At 60.9% G+C, this 17,033-nt stretch overlaps 1 protein-coding gene across 1 annotated transcript; it reads left to right on the top strand.

Moving 5' to 3' along the window:
• The first annotated feature begins 991 nt into the window (after nucleotides 1–991).
• On the top strand, nucleotides 992–13,830 carry LOC102454279 (ciliary microtubule associated protein 1A-like). Its single transcript, XM_075924507.1, has 7 exons — nucleotides 992–1,147; nucleotides 6,112–6,246; nucleotides 6,607–6,810; nucleotides 9,074–9,175; nucleotides 12,232–12,353; nucleotides 12,476–12,616; nucleotides 13,709–13,830. Exons 2-7 carry the CDS (start codon nucleotides 6,138–6,140, stop codon nucleotides 13,787–13,789), a joined length of 759 nt encoding a protein of 252 aa, XP_075780622.1. The 5' UTR covers nucleotides 992–1,147; nucleotides 6,112–6,137; the 3' UTR covers nucleotides 13,790–13,830.
• Nucleotides 13,831–17,033: the final 3,203 nt, after the last annotated feature.

A 17,033-nucleotide genomic window follows, 5' to 3' on the forward strand; every position in this document is an offset into this window, starting at 1 on the left:
CTACACATACCCTAAGGGTGCCTCTACACAGCAGCGTGATTTCGGACTCCAGACAGCGTGATAGGTACAAAAAGGGGGACAGGAGCGGACCCAAGGGATAGGAAAAGTGAGGGCCGTGTGTGCAGAGGTAGGACAGGAACCAGCAGGCGCAAGGAGATGAAATAACAGGCCTCGCAAAGGCAGGAGTCCTGGGGAAACACAGTCTGTGGTCCTGGAGCTATAGACCCTGTCTTAGTGCATCGGCTGGGCACACACAAGGGGGCTAAACTCAGCTTATAAGGAGCAACCTTCAGTCCGGCATTTCCTACCTTTGGATTTCTTGACTGTCCATTGGGCAGTGCTATATATTCCAGGCCAGGCTACGTACTCCACAGCCCTACACCTGAGCTGCACTGTTCCCTGGATTGCTGGTTAGCTGTGGGAATGGGCCCTGCCTAGGCCTGGGAGCGGGCAGCTCATGCCAGCGGTTGCCATCTGTCGCTCGGCTTTGTAGGGCCATGGCATGGGCCGCCCCACGCCTGACTCCCAGTCACATGGTGCCCTAGGTGCTGCTTGGCACCCTGCTTGGTCCTGTCCAGGGTTGTGCTCCATGTGGCTGCAAAATTCCTGCGCTGCCCCCACCCCCCAGGCAGCAGGCCCCACCCCCCCAACCCTCGTTTAGCTGCTGGCCTTGTGGCTCCAGCCTCCCCTTTCCCCCATTCCTCTTTGTGAGCCCCTCCATGGAGCCTTTCCTAGCCCTCTCCTCTTCCCCCGCCCCCCCGCCCCCAGCTTGCCCAGGGGCTCGATCCGTGCTGACCTGGGCTGGGGGGTGGGAGGGCAGGGGGACCTGGCTGGGTGACCGATACCAGGGTGATGGGTGCTCAGCAGAGCAGGAGCAGAAGGGCTGGGTGGGGGCTGGTGGGATTCCTTGGGGGGGCGGGTCCCCCACGTGGGCTGCGGGGGGGGGGGGCGGTACCGTTGCCGGGGAGGCGGGGGGCGGGGGCGGCGCAGGCTGGTTGCCGAGAGACGCTGTAAACAATGGGGGGGGGGGGTGCGGCGTGAATCCCAGCTCCGCCGCCGCCCGGCTCAGCCCCCCCGCAGGCTTCTCTCGGGTCCGCCGCAGGCTTCTGTCGGGTCCGCCGCAGGCTTCCCTAGGTTCCGCCGCCAGGTCAGTGTTCGGGGCCAGCTGACTCGCTGCGTTCCATCCCCGCCCCCCCCGGAATCCCGGGGACCCCCCGCTCCCTGCCCGCCCCGATCTCCCGGGACCCCGGACTGCCCCGTATCTCCCATTCCCTGCCTGCGCCCCTTCCCTGGGGGCTTCCGCTCCCCGCCTGCCCTCTCTGCTCCCCTGGGGCCCCCCCGCTCTCTGCCCGCCCCCGATCTCCCGGGATCCCCCAGCTCCTTGCCTGTGCCCCAATTCCCTGGGGGCTTCCGCTCCCCGCCTGCCCTCTCTGCTCCCCTGGGGCCCCCCCGCTCTCTGCCCGCCCCCGATCTCCCGGGATCCCCCAGCTCCCTGCCTGCGCCCCAGTTCCCTGGGGTCTTCCGCTCCCCGCCTGCCCTCTCTGCTCCCCTGGGGCCCCCCGCTCTCTGCCCACCCCCAGCTCCCTGCCTGCCCCCTTTCCCTGGGGGCTTCCGCTCCCCGCCTGCCCTCTCTGCTCCCCTGGGGCCCCCCCGCTCTCTGCCGCCCCCGATCTCCTGGGATCCCCCAGCTCCCTGCCTGCCCCCCTTCCCTGGGGGCTTCCGCTCCCGGCCTGCCCTCTCTGCTCCCCTGGGGCCCCCCCGCTCTCTGCCGCCCCCGATCTCCCAGGATCCCCCAGCTCCTTGCCTGCGCCCCAATTCCCTGAGGTCTTCAACCTGCCTTCGCAGATCCCCTGGCACCCCCAGATCCCTTGGCACCCTCAGCTCCCTGCCTGCACCCCCACATCTCCTGGGACTGCCTCAGCTCCCGACCCAGACCCTTACATCCCTTGAGCCCCCAGCTCCACACCTCAACCCTCAGATCTCCCAAACACACTCACCTGCCCAGGTCCCCCCAGGGACCTCAGGATCACCCCTGCCTGGCCCTCCAGATCCCCCCAGAGACCCCTAGAACTACCAGGAACCGCTGCTCTTTCTGAGCCTCCTCTCTGTATAGGGTGCTGAGCAAATCTATCCCATCCCAGACCCTGGCACTGTCCTGCAGGGGGTAGGAGGTGGAGGGGGAGGCTGTCCCTTGTGTTCACTGTCTCTGTCCAGCCTTGGGTATAAAGCACAGGGAGCTTTGCCTTCTCTAGTCTCCCAGCCAAAGAGCTCCTGGAGCCTTAGGAACCATTAGCTCCTGGGATCGAGATCATGATCCTTTCTGCGTATTGGGAAACTGAGGCACAAAGCCAGGCACTCGGCGTCCTGACGCCCAGCCCTGTCCTCCCCACCTTCTCCTGAGTGTTTGCTCCTCTAGCAGCCGCGTGCCTGGCGCTCCCCATCAGGCAGCAGCGCCAAGAGACCCTGGTGTGTGGCCAGCAGCGGCTGTTCTGAAAAGTGGGGCGCTCTCTGCCGGTTCCGGGGCTCCCGGAGATGGGACTCCCGCCTGCCTCTGCCGGAGCCCCGGGGCTCCCAGAATTGCTCGTAGCAATTTCCCCTGCGAGCGTTGGCCGGTCCTGCCCCGTTTCCTCTCCCCGGGACATTTCCGTTGGCTCTACCCACAGCTTATGGGCTGCCTCTGTTTGTTGTCCCTGATGCCATAGTAACTGGATACAAGAGAGAGGGAGCTGCAGGGTTTCTTCGGGGCAGACCTAGCTAGGGCCCTGCCTCGGGAAATCCCTGTTCTCTCTGCCCACCCCCGATATTCTGTGGGCCCCTGGGGCGTCGGGGGCCCGAGGGCAGCATTGGTGAACCGAGCTAGTGCCCCCCATGTCGAACTACGGTGCTGCCCCCGAGCGGGGCAACTGACGGCACGGTGCCTTTCCCTCGGGGTCAGCACCGGTCCCCGGGGGGCATGGTCTCTAATGCAATTAGCTCCGCACCGCTGGGAAGGTAGGCGCCGTCCGGAGAGCCGCTGACGGGGACAGAACAAGCTGAGAAAAAGTCAGGCCCTTCCCCGACATGCTCCAGCCCGAGTAATTGCTTCTGCAGATCTGGGGCTCAAATGGCTCGCTGGGGCCTGAGCCCCAGCAGAGAGCTGCACCCCGAAGGAGAAACCCCGCGCGAGAGCAGAGCAGGTGTAGGACCTTAGAGCGGTTTTCGAGCGGTTTTTTCTCGTGACCCAGCTGAAGAAAATCGTTGATGCCGCGACCCAATATAGTTTGACTGGAGTGTGGGCGCCAGGGTGGGGCTGAGAAGGAGCATTGGGGGATAAGAGGGGGTTCTGGCTTTGGGGGTGTCTTGGCTGGGGCAGGAGGGGCTCCCGGGCTGTGGTGCAGCAGGGGGCTAAGGCAGCTTCCTGCCTCTCCTGTCACCGCAGACAGTGCTGCCCCCCAGAAGCAGCCGGCAGCCAGTGGGAGTTCGGAGCTAGTGGTCCGGGCAGGGGCAGTGCGTGGAGTCCTGTGCGCCCCCCCCCCACCCCGACCTAGGTGCTGGGTCTGTTGCCGGTTGCTTCTGGGGCGCTGCTGGCAGGCCAGGCTGCCTTAGCCCCCTCACTGCTCACCTGATCCCCCTGCAACCATGAGCCCCAGGGCCCGACATTCCACCGCCCAGTGCTGCGGTGCGACCCCTCGTTTGAAAACCGCTGGCTTAGGAAACCGCTGGCTCTGCGCTAGCCTCAGGGGCCAGGACCCGGGGCCAGTCTGGGTGTTGCTGCCCCTGCTGCAGTGCGTTGGGTCATCTTGCCGAAGCAGATTCGGTGGATGCTGCCCGTAACGGGGCCATTCCATAGAACACGGAACACTAGAACTGGGAGCGACCTCAAGAGGTCATCAAATCCAGTCCCCTGCCCGCATGGCAGGAGCAAGCACCGTCTAGATCAGGCCTGAGCAAAATATGGCCCATGGGCCAGATCTGGCCAGCCAAGCCGCTGGATCTGGCCCACGGATGCTGGTGTCTCTCCCCACCCACACACCCCTTAGAAAAACAGCTGTGGGGCAGTTTCACTTAAAAACTGAGCCCTGTGGGGAGAGGAAAGCTTTAGGGGCTGCTCCCATCCCAGCACAGTCCCATTTGCTGGCTTCTGGCCAGAAACTGGCGAATGGGAGGTGCCTGTTTCAATAAACACAAGGGGCTCCTAGTTATTCACAGAGTACATGGCTGCAGCCTGTGCGGGGGTGGGGCAGGCAAGAAGGCTGATTCAGGAACGGGCTGCTGGCTGGTAAGTCTCCTGGCCAGACCCTGCCTCTGGCACCCCAGTCCCTCCCTTCCCCCAGGCCCGGCTTTAGGGCAAGGCGAGCAAGATGGTTGCCTTGGGGTCCCACGCTGCCCGGTGCCCGCCCACCCAGCTGCTCACTTGCTACCCTGGCTGAGAGCTGCCTGGCCATGCGGTGCAGCCAACCACAACATGCCACCTAGGGCCCCACAAACTCTTTGGCCAGGCCTGCCTTCCCCAACCTTTGCCCCCCATTCCTGCCCCCCTACTCCACATACCCAAATCCTCTGCCCCCCTCCTGCACCCATACCCCCTCCCAGATATTGCACCCCAATCCCCTGCCTCAGATCACAGCCCCCTCCTGCCCTAGCTCACAACCCAAACCCCCACGCCCCCTCCTGTACCCCCATTCCCTGCCCTAGGTCACAATCCAACCCCCAGCTCGGTGCCATAGGTCAGAACTGCCTCCTTCACCCAAACTCCCTCCCTTACCCCAAGCTTCCTTCTGCACCCCACCTCCATCCCAGACCCGGCACCACCTCCATTGATATCATGGACGAGCGTGGCCCTCGACTACTTTCCAAAGTCCTGGAGTGGCCCCCCATCAAAAATGATTGTCCACCTCTGTGATGGCGCGTTGGGGGTTCCCCGTCTCCTGCACCCCGAAATGGCACAAACAGACTTCACCAGCCGGTGGATAGAGGAAGTTTATTGCCTCTCCAGGATACAGCACAGCACAGATGTAGTCTGGTCCCAGAGCTGGGCTAGGATGCCTCAGGTCCCCTTGAGATGGGGGAGACTGGGCCCCTAAACTCCAGCCCCTTTCCCTAGGCTCTCCTCCATGCTCTCCCACCGTAACTAACTAAATTCCCTTGCAGCCCTGCCCCCCCAGTCAGGGCCGCATTCCACCTTCCTTTGTTCCTCTCCATGGGGGGTGTCTGGCCACTGGTTCAACCAGTTTGGCATTACCTCTGCCTAGCGAGGTTTTCCCTGCTGGGTCTTGCTCCAGACAGCAGGGGTCACCACAGCCCAGCAAGTACCCCCACTACGTCACAACCTCTGATCTAGACCATCCCTGATTGATGTCTGTCTAACCTGCTCTGAAATATCTCCAGTGGTGGAAATTCCACAACCTGCCTGGGCAATTTATTCCAGTGTTTGACCACCCTGACAGTTAGGGACTTTTTCCTAATGTCCAACCTAAACCTCCCTTGCTGCAGTTTAAGCCCATTGCTTCTTGTTCTATCCTCACAGGCCAAGGAGAACAATTTTTCTCCCTCCTCCTTGTGACACCCTTTTAGATACTTGAAAACGGCTATCATGTCCCCCCTCAGTCTTCTCTTTTCTAAACTAAACAAGCCCAATTCCTTCAGCCTTCCCTCCTAGCTCATGTTCTCTCGACCTTTCCTCATTCTTGTTGCTCTTCTCTGGACCTTCTCCAATTTCTCCGCAGCTTTCTTGAAACGGGATGCCCAGAACTGGACACACGACTCCAACTGTGGCCTAATCCATAGCACGGTTCTTTCTTTCTCCCCCTCTCTCTGCTGTCTGATGGGAAGTAACACTCCTGGTGCACAGAACCGTGCGGCCGAGCGTCTCGAGCAGTCGTCCAAAAACGGGGCTGTGGAGTCGGCACCCCCCTCGACAAGCCCGTGGTCACGCAGAGCAATGCTGGGAAGAGGTCCCAGGTTGCCAACTCCCCAGTCCCCAGCTATGGTATTCGCCGCCCCCTACTGGCATGTGTAGTGCAAAGAGGCGGCCACCAACAGTGGGGGTCCCATTCTCACCCGCAGGAGGGGGAACGGCTGGTGCTTTTGCTCGCCCCTCCCCCTAACTGGGGCTCTCTGTCTCCTTTCCAGCTCTGGGATAGCACCGGGAATCTACCATGTCTGCCGATGTCTGGGTGGGCTCCTGGAGACCCCACCGGCCCAAAGGGCCCATCGCTGCTCTCTACAGCAGTCCCGGGCCCAAGTATGGGCTCCCCACAAACGTAGGTGAGAGAGAACGTCAGAAAGGAGCCGGCCAGGCTGGCGAGAAGGGGAGCCCCCCAGGTTCTGTGGGGAGTGGCCCGGCATCATGGAGAGAGGGTCACATGTACCAGCTGGCAGGCCCCAGGCACACGCCCAGTGCTCTGTTTTGGGGGGCTCTCACCTGCACCCCACGGCCTACCTGAGGGAGCTTTCCCCTCCCCCTGCTCCGCTCAGTTCTGGGCTGGGCCTGTCCCAGTGACCCGTGTGGAGATAGCTCTGCCCTGCCCCACACGTCCTTCAGGGCTGGGCCTGGGGGCTCTGCCTGCCTGCCCCATGCCCTCGGCACCCTCGGCACCCTGGCTCCATTGCTCCTTCCTGTTGCAGGTTACCCCCTTCACGACCCCTCCCGCTACCGCGCCCCCGCCTACAGCTTCGGCATCCGCCGCCTGCAGCTGCAGGATGCCTGCTCTCCGGGGCCCAAGTACAAGGTGCCCGACAAGATGACCATGAGGGGCAAAGATGGGATCCCGGCCTACTCCATCTACGGCCGCCCCAAGGACCTGATGCCCTTCATGACCCCCGGGCCAGGTGAGTCTGCTCCCTTCTCCCTTGCCAGGGCAGGCCAAGCCCTGCTGATCGATGGAGGCCCGTGAGGGAAAATGTCGGCACAGGGCTGTTCCTCCTGGCTAGGCCCGATGTGATTGCCCTGCACCCTACAGGCTCTCTGGAAAGTTGCTTTTTAAAAAAGGAGACGCCGGCGATTACAGACCAGGCTTCAGTAGCCGTGAGGCCGGCTGAAACGATGCTAAAGAAAATAACAACGAGCCATCGATGAACGGGATTTGATGGGGAGACGACCGGCGGCCGGTCCGTGATGGGAGCTGGTTTCTAAACCGGCTCCCCTCGTGGACCAGCTCCCCCCTGCCACCCTGCGCTGCTGCCTCTGATCCAGAGCGGCAGGGGGACTCCTCGGAAGCGGGGCTGGCACGCACTGGCTGCCGGCCCCACGCCTGGCGACTATCAAATAGTCGTGGAGTCGCTTAGATGTCATGTGCTTACACGCCTGTTCAATGACACACTATCTAACATCCCCAGTTAAAAGTATAGCCGGGTTCGGAAAAGAACGAGGTAAGTTCTTGGAGGCTAGGTCCTTCCACGGCTATTAGCCACAATGGTCAGAGACAGGGTGTCCAGATGCCTCTGACTGCCAGAAGCCAGGAGGGGAAGGGGATGGGATCACTTGTTCTGCCATTCCCTCCGGATCGTCTGGCACCAGCTGCTGTCAGAAGACAGGACCCCACTCGATGGACCATGGATTGACCCGGTGGCCATTCTTATGTTCCCCTGGAGGGACAATTCCACCAGCCCATAAGTCTCTCTGCTGAGGATGGATGCTGAGAGTCAGCCTACATTCCCTGCTTATTAATTCTAGCCCATCCTTCCTAATTCCTCTCCCTCATCTGCACATCCTCGTTGCTAATCCCTCCCTGCCCTGGGCTTTGTCCCCTTCGGATAGTTGAGGACTTGTATGTAGTGTGCAGGGAGCAGGGCAGGAGCACTAGATATGGGGAGCTCTTTGGGTATGTCTATACTACCACCCTAGTTCGAACTAGGGTGGTAATGTAGGCAACCGGAGTTGCAAATGAAGCCCGGGATTTGAATTTCCCAGGCTTCATTTGCATATTGCCGGGCGCTGCCATTTTTAAATGTCCGCTAGTGCGGACTCCGTGCCGCGTGTGGGTAGTTCGGATTAGGTGGAATGAGGAGTAACGGTAGTTCGGAATAGGAAGCCTAGTCCGAACTACCTAGTCCGTGCCGCGTGTAGCTGTGCGGCACGGAGTCCGCACTAGCGGACATTTAAAAATGGCGGCGCCTGGCAATATGCAAATGAAGCCTGGGAAATTCAAATCCCGGGCTTCATTTGCAACTCCGGTTGCCTACATTACCACCCTAGTTCGAACTAGGGTGGTAGTGTAGACATACCCTTTGTTATACTTGTCCTGCCCCCTCCCCGCAGGGGGCGCTGTAAAGAGCAGCCCAGGAGAACTGGGGGTGTGGCAGGTTCCAGCTGCTGCAGCCCTGCCCTCTCCCTGCAGGGGGCGCTGTAGCGCAGCCCAAGAGAACTGGGTGTGTGGCATGTTCCAGCTGCTGCAGCCCTGCCCTCTCCCCATAGGGGGCACTGTAAAGAGCAGCCCAGGAGACCCAGGGGTGTGGCAGGTTCCAGCTGCTGAAGCCCTGCCCTCTCCCTGCAGGGGGCGCTGTAGAGCAGCCCAGGAGACCCGGGGTTGTGGCAGGTTCCAGCTGCTGCAGCCCTGCCCTCTCCCTGCAGAAGGCGCTGTAGAGCAGCCCAGGAGACCCCGGGGGTGTGGCAGGTTCCAGCTGCTGCAGCCCTGCCCTCTTCCCACAGGGGGCGCTGTAGCGCAGCCCAGGAGACCCGGGGGTGTGGCAGGTTCCAGCTGCTGCAGCCCTGCCCTCTTCCCACAGGGGGCGCTGTAGAGCAGCCCAGGAGACCCGGGGGTGTGGCAGGTTCCAGCTGCTGCAGCCCTGCCCTCTCCCCATAGGGGGCACTGTAAAGGGCAGCCCAAGAGAACTGGATGTGTGACAGGTTCCAGCTGCTGCAGCCCTGCCCTCTCCCCATAGGGGGCGCTGTAAAGGGCAGCCCAAGAGAACTGGGTGTGTGGCAGGTTCCAGCTGCTGCAGCCCTGCCCTCTCCCCGCAGGGGGCGCTGTAGGGCACAGGGCAGGAGCACTAGCTATCTGGGAGCTCCCAGCTGCTCCCGTCCGGGGCCTGCCCATCGATACGGGGCGAGCCCCTTCTCTCGCGCGCTGATATTAGCCTCTCTTTGTCCCAGGTCGCTATAGCCCCGAGAAGGCGGGGAAGTGGGCCTACCACTCCGCGCCCAACTACTCGCTCGCCTCCCGCACGAAGGAGTTTGCGAATGACCAGACTCCAGGTAGGAGAGCCCACGGAGAGCAGAGCTGGGCCGGCGGGGGATGCGTGCGAGGGACTTTTCAAGTGACGAGGGCCCAGGGAATGGGGTCTCAGAGCAGGGGGCCATGCCGGGCTGTGGCTAGAGACTGGTCCGGGCAGCCGATTGAGTCCAGGGGCCCATCTCAGAGGGGTCTTTGTGGATTGGGAGGAGCATGCAGGGATCAGTGTGGGGAGGGGGCCATGCAGGGGTCTGTGTGGGTTGGGAGAGGGGCATGCAGGGATCTATGTGGGGAGGGGGCCATGCAGGGGTCTGTGTGGGTTGGGAGAGGGGCATGCAGGGGTCTGTGTAGGGAGGGGGCCATGCAGGGGTCTGTGTGGGTTGGGAGAGGGGCATGCAGGGATCTATGTGGGGAGGGGGCCATGCAGGGGTCTGTGTGGGTTGGGAGAGGGGCATGCAGGGGTCTGTGTAGGGAGGGGGCCATGCAGGGGTCTGTGTGGGTTGGGAGAGGGGCATGCAGGGATCTATGTGGGGAGGGGGCCATGCAGGGGTCTGTGTGGGTTGGGAGAGGGGCATGCAGGGGTCTGTGTGGGGAGGGGGCCATGCAGGGGTCTGTGTGGGTTGGGAGAGGGCCATGCAGGGGTCTGTGTGGGGAGGGGGCCATGCAGGGGTCTGTGTGGGTTGGGAGGAACATGCAGGGGTCTGTGTGGGATGGTTTGTGGCGGGTGGGGACCCCTACTACCCTAGCGTCAAGGGCCCCGCTCTTCCTTGGGCCGGCCTGGCCCTAGGTATCGAGGCCGGGCCGTGTGGCTATGGGGAACTGGGCTCTTGGGTCCCATGGCCGGGAGAGGAGACTCCCGCCCCGGCTGTGTGTTTGGGGGCAGGCAGAGGATCCCCCCGACCCCTCAGAGGCAGCGGCTCAGCAGGCTCTTTGGTGAGCGGCTCGGCCAGCGCAGCCCAGCGCGGGAGCGACGCTCCAGCAGAGCGATTCCAATTTCTCCACAAAATGTAAAACTGGCTGGGCCCTGGGGCCAGGGGTCCCCGGGTAACCGCCCACTCCAGGTGCTGTCAGTCACCCCCTGGCTGCCATTACCTGCCCCAAGCCCTGCCCCTCCCCAGACTGGCTTCAATCCGCCCTTCCTGCCCCGCCCACCCCGTTCCCTTCTGCCCTCACCCCCCACTGAGCCCTGCCCCTCCCCAGACTCGCTTCACTCCTGCCCTCCCCACCCCACCTGTTGTGCTTAGAAGACGAGACCCGGAGATTCGTGTAATACGCCCCCCCTTGCATAGGACTTCTCTCCCATTCAGGCCTACGCCTTCTGCTTCGTCCGCTCTGAGTCAATCCCCATCTGTTCTGCTTAAAATCTCTTTATCTGGGAGTGATTCTTGACTCTGACATCAGGATGTTGGTGTCTCCTAAGCGTTATTTCAAGGCTGTCTTGTTTGTAACAGAGCGCTTGCTTCTTAACACGCCCAGGCCGTCCACGTGTCTTGTGTCGCTCTGCTTTGTATTGGGCCCCATTCATGGTACCTTGACGCCTCTGAGACTTCCAGCCCACTGTGCTCTTCCACCGTCTGGACTCTGAAACTGTTGGGCCCACACGGTGTTACCGCTCCAAACACGCACATTCCACTCACTCCCCCTCGACACAATCGCTCCACACGTGGGGAAAGGGACACAAATTGGCCATACAAAAGGGATCGATCTAATTCTTAACACAAAGCTTCGATTAGTACAAACTTTTAATTCATTAGTTACGTTTTCTTTATAACCCAGTCTATATTCTACCTACTCCTAAGAGCAACCGTGGGATCATGCTGAAGCGCCGATCTCCTTCTGTCTTGACATCAGATCTAGACGCAAGGGCTGTGTCTAGACTGGCAAGTTTTTCCACAAAAGCAGCTGCTTTGCGGAAAAACTTGCCAGTTGTCTACACTGGCTGCTTGAATTTCCGGAAAAGCACTGACGATCTCCTGTAAAATCATCAGTGCTTTTCCGGAAATACTATGCTGCTCCTGTTTGGGCAAAAGTCTTTTTCCGAAAGACTTTTGCGCAAAAGTGCCAGTGTAGACAGCACAGTAGTGTTTTCCGCAAAAAAGCCCCGATTACGAAAATAGCGATCGGGGCTTTTTTTGCGGAAAACCGCGTCTAGATTGGCCACGGACGCTTTTCTGCAAAAAGTGATTTTCCGGAAAAGCATCCTGCCAATCTAGACGCGCGTCTCCGAAAATGCTTTTAACGGAAACCTTTTCCGTTAAAAGCATTTTCGGAAAATCATGCCAGTGTAGACGTAGCCAAGGGCGGTCTGCACTCATGGCCGTTCTTGCGCAAGAATCTGCAGAGTGTCCGCACTGCCCGCCCGCTCTTGTGCAAGGAAATGTACAGTCCGGCATGGTAAGCGAGGGCTCCTTGCACAAGAGCTACGTGCTTTTCCAACAGGTGTAAGCCCTCTTGTGCAGGAGCTCTTGTGCAAGAGGGCAGTGTGGACGCTCGGCAGGGATTTCTTGTGCAAGAAAGCCGTATGGCTAAAATGGCCATCAGAGCTTTCTTGTGCAAGAGAGAGTCTACACTGCCGTGGGCGCTCTTGCACAAAAGCACAGCTCGCACATGGCCGTGAGGACGTTTTCTTGCACAAGACTTCTTGCACAAGAAGCCTCGTGCAAGATGTTCTTGCGCAAGAAGCCGCCAGTGCAGACATAGCCAAGCTGTCTGCCGGATGAATCTTTACTAAGGGCCTAGAGGACTGTTCTCCCTGCTCACCAGAGAAGTGCGGCCGGCAGCGTTAGGAGCTTTCAGGGGTCTAATGTTTCACATTTCTTCTCACGCTACCCATGCAGCACATTACATACAACATTATACAACTGTGCTCTTCACGCCCACTCCGCCCGCCTCTGCCCTCCCCCTCCCACTGAGCCCTGCCCCTCCCCAGTCACATCTCACCCCTGCCCTCCCCTCCCCGCCCCCTCTCCTCCTCCTCCCGGCCCCCCAGCTGCCCTCTCAGCTTTCTGATTTGTGAGCAGCGGTGTTTGAATGGCAGTGCTGATCCCGCCCCCGCACTGACCCTCTGTCCCCCTACCAGGGCCCGCTGCCTACGGGCTGCCCCCCATGATTGGGCCCAAGGTCGTCGGCAAGAGCTCGGCCCCCAACTACTCCCTCCTGGGCCGCAGCTTGATCGGCAGCTTCTACGAGGACCTGAGCAAGGTGAGAGGCAGCGGAGCAGGGGGGGGGGGTGCGGGAGGGAAATGGGGGTTCAGGGTGCCAGCTGGGCTGTGGTTTGGGGGGCTGGTCTGTAGGGGACTGAGCTCCACTCTGCTTGTGCACAGACGCCAGGGCCCTGTAACTACCGGGTGGTGGAGCCCAGCGTGTACAAGAGCCGGGCCCCCCAGTACAGCATTCTGGCCCGCAACATGCTTCCTGGCGACAACACGCAGAAGCCGGGGCCCGGGGCGCACAGCCCGGAGAAGGTGAGGAGGCGGCTGAGGTGGAGGGTGGCGGGCACGTGGGCTCACAAGAGCTGTCGTGGCCGGGCCGGGCCGGTGGCATACGTGTCGGGTGTGGGGAGAGACTGGAGATTTCCCTGGAAGAGTTGCACAGTGTGTGTGTGTGTGTGTGTGTGTGTGTGTGTGTGTGTGTGTGTGTTTGGGGGGTGAGGGCACAGTGCTGAGGTCATGGGTGGCAAAACTGTGTGTGTGTGTGTGCGCACGCACAATTGGGGAGCCGAGGTGTCATGCAGGATTGCCGGGAGCGGCGTTACTGTGGGTGCAGGGGGAGCAGCCAAGCTCTCATTCAGGATTGCAGAGGGCAGAGGTAGAGTTACTGGGGTCACTGGGGGAGGAGCTGAGGTCTCCTGCAGCATTCAGGGGGCGGGGTTACTGCGGGCACAGGGGGAGGAGCCGAAATCTTCTGCAGAATTGAGGGGGTGGGGTTACTGTGGGCAGGGGGGGGGGAGGAGCCGAGATCTGCAGGATTCAGGGGGCGGGGTTACTGCGGGCATGGGGGGAGGAGCCAAGGTCTCCTGCAGGATTCAGGGGGCGGGGTTACTGCAGGTGCAGGGGGAGGAGCCAAGGTCTCCTGCAGGATTCAGGGGGTGGGGTTACTGTGGGTATAGGGGAGGAGCCCAGATCTCCTGCAGAATTGAGGGGGCGGGGTGACTGCGGGCGGGGGGAGGAGCCGAGGTCTGCAGGATTGAGGGGGCGGGGTGACTGCTGGGGGGAGGAGCCGAGGTCTGCAGGATTGAGGGGGCGGGGTGACTGCGGGCGGGGGGAGGAGCCGAGGTCTGCAGGATTGAGGGGGCGGGGTTACTGCGGGCGGGGGGAGGAGCCGAGGTCTGCAGGATTGAGGGGGCGGGGTTACTGCGGGCGGGGGGAGGAGCCGAGGTCTGCAGGGTTGAGGGGGCGGGGTTACTGCGGGCGGGGGGAGGAGCCGAGGTCTGCAGGATTGAGGGGGCGGGTGACTGCGGGGGGAGGAGCCGAGGTCTGCAGGATTGAGGGGGCGAGGTGACTGCGGGGGGAGGAGCCGAGGTCTCACGCTGGCTGCTTTCTCCCCCCCCCCCGCAGTACGTCCAGCAGCGTGGCCAGACCTTCGGGATCCGCCACTCGGACTACATGGCGCCCCTCATCGTGGACGTGGTGGACTGAGCGCGCGGGGCGCGGGACAAGAATCGAGCCTTGCAAACGCGTTGCTGTGTGGACGCTCCCTGTGGCGAACCCGGGGCGCGCTGCGGGGGGGGGGGGGGGAGTGAGGCGTGGCTGGGTGGGCCGCCGTGCCCCCAGCAGCCCGGGCTCCAGCTCCAGCGGCTCCGGAGCCCCCCTCGCTCTGCCTTTCGCTGCGGGGGCCGGATCCGCCCATGCCCGAGCCTCCTCTCTGGGGTGCGGAGGACAGCGCTCGCCCCGAGCGGGGGGGCCGGGAGCGTGGCTGGGGGCCCCGGGGCTCTCGCGCCGCAGCCCAGCCCCCCTTTGCTCCTGGGGCCTCTGCCGAGCTAGCCATGGGCTGGCCCGTGGCCCGGCGCTTTCTGCCTGTTGCCCCGGGCCGGGTGGGGTCCAGTCGCCCTGCTCGGGACTGTCCCTGCCTGAGCCTCGGTCGCTGCCACCGGGCCGTTCTCCAGCACTTTGTCTGGGCTCCCCCCCTCCCCACCCGTCTCTCTGCCAGACCCTGGGCTCCATTTCCCTGGGCTCGGGGGGGCCGCTGCTCCCCACCTCGCCCCTCCATCCGGCTGCTCCTCTCCTGTTCCCAGGCACCCTCAGCCGCCCTTCGCAGGAGGAGCGCTTCAGCCCCCCCCAGCCGTGTAGCTGCTCTCCCTGGGGCTCCCGTCCATTTGCTGGCCTCTTTCCGGTGCTCAGAGACCTGGGGCCGAGCAGACAACCCCCCCCCCCCGGCCTGCATCAGGAGGAGGTCCAGGCTGGCTCCCCACAGCCCCCGTCCCCTTCGGGTTTCTGTCTTCCCGTGGAAGGGGACGGCGCCCACCCAGCTGCTGTACGGGCCGGGCCGGGCCGAACTGGGCTTCTCCTGCTCTAAAAGCACAGCCCCCGCCTCCCACCCCTGCGCTGTAGGAGAATCCGCCCCAGCCAGGCGCGGTATGGGGCTCAGGACACTGCTGTGCCGTTCTGAGTCTGTCCACTAGAGGGCAGTAAACACAACTACACAGACACCCGCTCGCGCTCTAGTTAGGTCCTTACAGACCATGTAGATCATGGGTTCCCAAACTGGGGGGGGCGTGCCCTCCTGGTGAGGCGTGAAGAAATTCCAGGGGGTGACCCAGCCGCCCCCCCACATCAAGTTTTGCTGCCCTGTTTAGTTCCTTTTTTTTTTTTTTGCTCAAGTTTTACTGCTATTTGGGGGAATGGGGGCTTTTCAAAAATCAAAAAGGGGGGTGTGATGCCAAAAAGTTTGGGAACCGCTGATCTAGAGAGATCTGCCCAGAGGTGGCTATGAGGCCCACCTCTCTGTAGGGAAATGAACCGCAAGGACAAGCTCCAGGATTCGCACTCGCACCGGGGGCAGAGGATTTGCGGCAGCTCTCTGAGCAGCACGGGGGCTACATAGGCCTAGATATTCAAGAGCAGGCAGCCCTGTTTGGAGCATTGTTCAGTTGAAGGCAGTTGGAAATAGCCCAAGACCAGTCCCCAGCCCCATAGACTCATGGGTATTAAGGGGCCCTCATGGTGACCCAGCTCGGCCTCCTCTGTAATACAGGGAAGCCCTCACAATCATTTCTGCATGATGCCTGGAACCGCTGACCAAGCTGGTATGTTCACCCACCCCGTCCCTGGCTCAGCTGTTCCGGTGGTTAATGACCCTGGGAAAACATGGCGACTTATTTCTAGGCTGAATTGTTCTGCCTTCAGATTCTGCCTTTGTCTGCCAGCCTGAAGAAACACTTCCCCCGTGGGTACATGTTCCCTCTAAGCTTTTCCAGCCATGTGTGGATTTTTTCCATCTGTGTGCGGAATAATTTTGTATGTGCACCAAAGCATGTGCAGATGCGCACCACCAGTAGAAACACAAACTGAGTGGTGGGCGCACTGATAATCAGCTGGGCAGCATTCAAATTTCTCCTGAGGGGCCGCACCATCACACAGCTTACAGAGAAGCCTGGCCAAGCCCTCTCGGAACCTACCCTTGGATAAACTAAAGCGGAGGAGTTTCCTTAGCCTCTCACTATAAGACAGGTGGTCCCCGACTCAGCTCCTTTTCCTGGCTCTTTTCTGAACCTTCTCCAGTGTTTCGACACTTTTTGTGACGTGCAGACGCCCAACCTCAGCACAACAGGCATAAACCTAGAGTAGCAATGACTACCTGCCATGCCTCATCTCCCTGCCTGCTCCGCCTCAAGCAATACAAGTCTCTCCATCCCCAGCCTACACATGCTCCATTATCCCTCTGGGCTGTGTCTACACTGGCCACTTATTCTGGAAAATCAGCCACTTTTCCGGAATAACTTGCCAGCTGTCTACACTGGCCCCTTGAATTTCCGGAAAAGCACTGACGATCTACTGTAAGAAATCAGCCACTTTTCTGGAAATACTATGCTGCTCCCGTTTGGGCAAAAGTCCTTTTTCTGGAAAACTGTTCCAGAAAAGGGCCAGTGTAGACAGCACAGTAGTGTTTTCCGCAAAAAAGCCCCGATCGCGAAAATGACGATCGGGGCTTTTTTGCGGAAAAGCGCGTCTACATTGGCCACGGACACTTTTCCGGAAAAAGTGCTTTTCTGGAAAAGCATCCTGCCAATGTAGATGCGCTTTTTCCAGAAATACTTACAACGGAAAACTGTTCCGTTTTAAGCATTTCCGGAAAAGGGTGCCAGTGTAGACATAGCCTTGTAGTTTAGCAGGGATAGCTCAGTGGTTTGAGCATTGGCCTGCTAAACGCAGGGTTGTAAGTTCAATCCTTGCAGAGGCCGTTTGGGGCAAAAATTCAGCAGGGATGGTACTTGGTCCTGCTGAGAAGGCAGGGGACTGGACTTGATGACCTTTCAAGGTCCCTTCCAGTTCTAGGAGATATTTAATATTTATCTCCCGCCCCTGAGTGGCTCTGCCCAGATCTCCTCCTCTGGACACACGCAGGATTTATTGCTCCTGAAAAAACGGCCCTTCCCAGCCCCACCTGGGGGTCTCAGCCCTGTTTTCCTAAGGGAAAACAAGCCGCGCCTCTTTAACAAAGAGATTCAAATGGAAACACTGGAGACAAATGGTTACGTAGAAAATAAAAGCAGCAGGTGCGTTCTAAACCTCTCGGCGTGTTTCACTAGAGCTCACGCAAAGCCGAATGTCTCTGCCCCTCCCCTCCGAGGTCCTGCCCGTTGTCAGCAGGCTGGCAGGCTCGTCCTGGCACAATGGGGCAAGTAAATGAGGCAAAGTCGGCACCGTCACACAACCGGAAGCC

Source organism: Pelodiscus sinensis, chromosome 1, assembly GCF_049634645.1.
Source record: "Pelodiscus sinensis isolate JC-2024 chromosome 1, ASM4963464v1, whole genome shotgun sequence".
Classification (NCBI taxonomy): Eukaryota; Metazoa; Chordata; order Testudines; family Trionychidae; genus Pelodiscus; species Pelodiscus sinensis.

What these genes read in the sequence shown, in the direction of transcription:
- LOC102454279 (XM_075924507.1), top strand. Translation starts at nt 6,138, where the DNA reads ATGTCTGCCGATGTCTGGGTGGGCTCCTGGAGACCCCACCGGCCCAAA. An exon ending in TGGGCTCCCCACAAACGTAG is followed by an intron (nt 6,247 to 6,606) that starts GTGAGAGAGAAC and finishes TTCCTGTTGCAG; the next exon opens with GTTACCCCCTTCACGACCCC. An exon ending in TGCGAATGACCAGACTCCAG is followed by an intron (nt 9,176 to 12,231) that starts GTAGGAGAGCCC and finishes TCCCCCTACCAG; the next exon opens with GGCCCGCTGCCTACGGGCTG.